Source organism: Sinocyclocheilus anshuiensis, unplaced genomic scaffold, assembly GCF_001515605.1.
Source record: "Sinocyclocheilus anshuiensis isolate Anshui unplaced genomic scaffold, SAMN03320099.WGS_v1.1 scaffold116, whole genome shotgun sequence".
NCBI classification, from domain to species: Eukaryota; Metazoa; Chordata; class Actinopteri; order Cypriniformes; family Cyprinidae; genus Sinocyclocheilus; species Sinocyclocheilus anshuiensis.
This window is the reverse complement of record NW_015554064.1, coordinates 9,549-13,357: the sequence shown is the minus strand read 5'-3', so window position 1 is coordinate 13,357 and position 3,809 is coordinate 9,549. Positions and strand designations below refer to the sequence as shown.

General features: G+C 45.1%; 1 protein-coding gene across 1 annotated transcript in view; it reads left to right on the top strand.

Moving 5' to 3' along the window:
• Positions 1–1,900, top strand: part of LOC107668628 (protein FAM222A-like) — a 45,902-nt gene extending 44,002 nt beyond the window's left edge. Inside the window, exon 3 of the mRNA XM_016460575.1 lies at positions 698–1,900. Within this exon, the coding sequence (XP_016316061.1) occupies positions 698–1,608 (911 nt within the window). The 3' untranslated portion in view covers positions 1,609–1,900. The remainder of the gene's footprint in view (positions 1–697) is intronic.
• Positions 1,901–3,809: the final 1,909 nt, after the last annotated feature.

Genomic DNA, 3,809 nt, shown 5'->3' with positions numbered 1-3,809 from the left:
AACACAGGCGATGAAGACGCAGAAACGAGCGATCTCATATGTAAGCAGATGCATATGGAAAAACAATGCGATCATCAACAATAAACAGCATATAAATGAAAACTGCCTAATGTTACCCAGTGAAATGTCGATCCAAGAAGTGATAAAGGACTGTGAAGCTTTGGGGGTGTTGATGGAAGCGATCGACTGCATCTTTGCTTTGATCATCGAACTGAATATGATCCAGATGTAGTCTTTGATTAAAAACGTGATTTTCTCAGCTTTTTGCTCAAAATGTTGCTTTTTTTTTATAAAACTTACCTACATTCAAGTGTTGATAAAAAAAAGAATGCCTGAAGCTAGAATAAAACGGATTTATTTGTTTAAAAGTAGAGGCTCTGATCTTAATTTTGATGTATTGCATGTTGAGATATTCATACAACAAAATATTCTGGGGGCCATGAAATTTTAGTGAAAATGATCAAAAGTGCTTGCGACTTTTTCCAAAAACGCTGGCGGGGAAGGAGTTAAGAGACATGAAACGTTTTGCATTATTGACATATTAGGCATGCAAATGAACGTGTGCTCGTTTTAAAAGACCTAGAATTTCTTTCTTTCGTTTTATTTGTTTATACCCCCGCCCCCCCACCCCAATGTTCAAGGCATGGTCTAATAATGCAGCGTTGAATTATTCATGCCGTTTTCTCTTTGTCCGCAGGTGAGGCGATCTCTACGCGCTACCCATCCGCAGCCGAACTGGACTCCTATGCACAAAGAACAGCCGACAGCCCCCTTTCAATCAAGATCTTCCCCTCCAACATCAGGGTCCCGCAGCACAAGCAAATCAGCAGGACTGTCAACGGCTTGGACACCGCCGGCCAGGGCTTGGGCCCGTACTCGCACCCCTCCCAAGGCTTGCTGGCGATCGTCAAGACTTCCTCCAAAGGTGTGTTGAAGAGCGCCGATGGAAAACGAGCCAAGCTTTCCCCTATCCAGATGGCAGTGGCTCCGTACGCACCACCCTGCGGCAGCAGACACCGGCAGAGGCCATATAGCGTTGTGTCCCACGGCGTGATCCATCACATGAGCCATGCGTCCAACGTCCAATCCAGTCCTTCATTCTTGGATTCGAGTTTCGCCCAGAGCGCTCTGGCATATTCCGGAGCTGTGCTGCCTACTCAAAGCGCGGACTACTGGGCGCAGCGGCACTATCCACACATGTACGGGAGCGGGAGCGGAGCAGTCGTCAGCCGCTCGCCCGAGGTCTCCTACAGATCACACCCTCCCAGTCTAACCATTCTAGACAAGTTCCCGTCATCCCCTGCCGTGCATGGCGACTTCTCGGTCGGCCAGTTCTTCGCTCCCGCTTGGAATAGCGTGCTTGCCACACCGGATAGCGACTGTTACAGCCTTCAGGATCTGCCTGCCGGCTCCACCATGGCCCCGCGCCTCCATCCGCACACCCAGCAGCCTGCGCCGTACCTGTGCTGCGGGCCGCAGGGGAAGAGCCTCAGCAGCAGCCTGCAGTCTCTGGAGTGCCTCATCAGCGAGATCCACCCGCCCTGCATCAAGGAGCGCATGCTGGGACAAGGGTACGACCCGCACCTTCAGCGGCCGGTGTTGAGATAGGACACTTATAGTGGCTGAGCTGAAAGCGCCGGGGAGTGGGGTTGTGTAGGTCACAGGTTTAAAGGGTAATGGTAATCCACACTGACCGGAAGAGACACTGGATCCTTTCCAATCATTAATGGGTACTGTGTTCATCAAGCTAACGTTGGTGTTTACAGACGGTTTGAAGAGATCTAGAGCTTTTCTAAGGCCTCTGGAAGAGTATTTCCTATCATACACCACCGTTCAGAAGTTTTGGGTTGTAGTGTTCCTGAAAGAAGTCTCTTCTGCTCACCATGGGTGTTTATTTGATCAAAAATACAGTAAAAATTGGAAATATTTGTATGATTTAAAACAGCTGTTTTCTATGTGAATATCTGTTAAACTGTAATTTATTTCTGTGATGCGCAGCTGTATTTTCAGCATCATTACTCCAGTCTTCAGTGTCACATGATCTTCAGAAATCATTCTAATATGCTGATTTGCTGCTCAAGAAACATTTCTGATTATTATCAATGTTGAAAACGGTTCTGCTGCACAATATTTTTGTGGAAACTGATACATTTTATTTTTCAGGATTCACAGTTGAATAGAAAGTTCAGAAGAACAGATCTGAAATAGAAATCTTTTGTAACATTATAAATGTCTTTACTGTCACTTTTGATCAATTGAATGCATCCTTGATGAATAAAAGTATTAATTTCTTTCAGAAAAAAAAAATTTGACCATAAACTTTTGAATTGTAGTGCAAGTAGGAAAACTGAATTAAAACTGTCCTCATTGTGTTCAAAAGCCAAACCCCAAAATGAAGCTCTCAACAGCTTCAATCATCTTCATTCCGTCAGAATAAATAGAAAGTGTTTGTCTCTGTCACTTTGTGGCAGATTTTTTTAATCAAACAAGGCTTTTGTTGCTTTTTTTTAAAGGCTGCATTGTTTCTAGTGCATTCTGACTGTATTTTGCTATTATTTCCTGCTGATATCAGGCAGTGTTCACTGTGAAAACAGCCTCAGTTTGCAGCAGAAATGAGCATGATCCGCTCTGTGATGTGTGAAACAGGCCTGGATCTCTTCACACCGATGACGCATCCTGAAAGCTGCTAGAGTGTCACTTCTCAGATTAGATGCCAAAAACACGACAGGAAGTGACACGCGTCTGCTTCTGTGCCGTTTACGCCAGTCACCACAACACATTCACTGACTCATAAAAGCCTCCTAAATGACACTAAATCATAACGGCTATGTTTTTTCCTGCTGTGCATCATTGACAATGTTTCTGGCATGAGTCGCTCATAGGAACACTTAATTTAAATAAATGCATATTTGTATTCTTATGTTTGTTGCTGCCAGTAGGATGACATTCATATTTATAAGATTCTATATTCTAGTTGTTTTTTATCTAAAGTGTTTCATGCTTGTCATCCAAATCCTCACAATCAGAATGTGATTCCTGACTGATTCTGCTGTTCTGATAATGATGATGATGATGATGAAGAAGTTTGTTTTGATCTGCTGATCCTCTATGAAGCTGTGATGGATGGTTTTGGGATCATGGAGTGAGTGAGTGAGTGTGTGTGTGAGAGAGTGAGTGAGTGTGTGTGAGTGTGTGTGAGTGAGTGAGTGAGTCAGTGAATGAGTGAGTGAGTGAGTGAGAGTGTTGAGTGAGTGTGAGTGTGAATGAGTGAGAGTGAGTGAGTGAGTGAGTGAGAGAGAGAGTGAGTGTGTGTGTGTGTGTGTGAGTGAGAGAGAGAGTGGAGTGAGTGAGTGAGTGAGTGAGAGAGTGTGAGTGTGTGAGAGAGAGAGTGTGAGTGTGTGAGTGAGTGAGTGAGTGAGTGAGTGAGTGAGTGTGTGTGTGAGTGAGTGAGTGAGTGTGTGAGCGAGAGAGAGAGAGTGTGAGTGTGTCTGTGTGTGTGTGTGTGTGTGAGAGAGAGTGTGAGAGAGAGTGAGTGAGTGAGTGAGAGAGAGAGTGTGAGTGAGGGAGTGAGTGAGAGAGTGAGTGAGTGAGTGAGTGTGTGTGAGTGAGAGTGTGAGTGTGTGAGTGAGTGAGAGAGTGTGAGTGTGTGAGAGAGTGAGAGTGTGAGAGAGAGAGTGAGTGAGAGAGTGTGTGAGAGAGAGTGTGTGAGTGAGTGAGTAAATGAGTGAGTGAGTGAGTGTTGAGTGAGTGTGAGTGAGTGAGTGAGTGAGAGAGAGTGAGAGAGAGAGTGTGTGTGTGTGTGTGTGTGT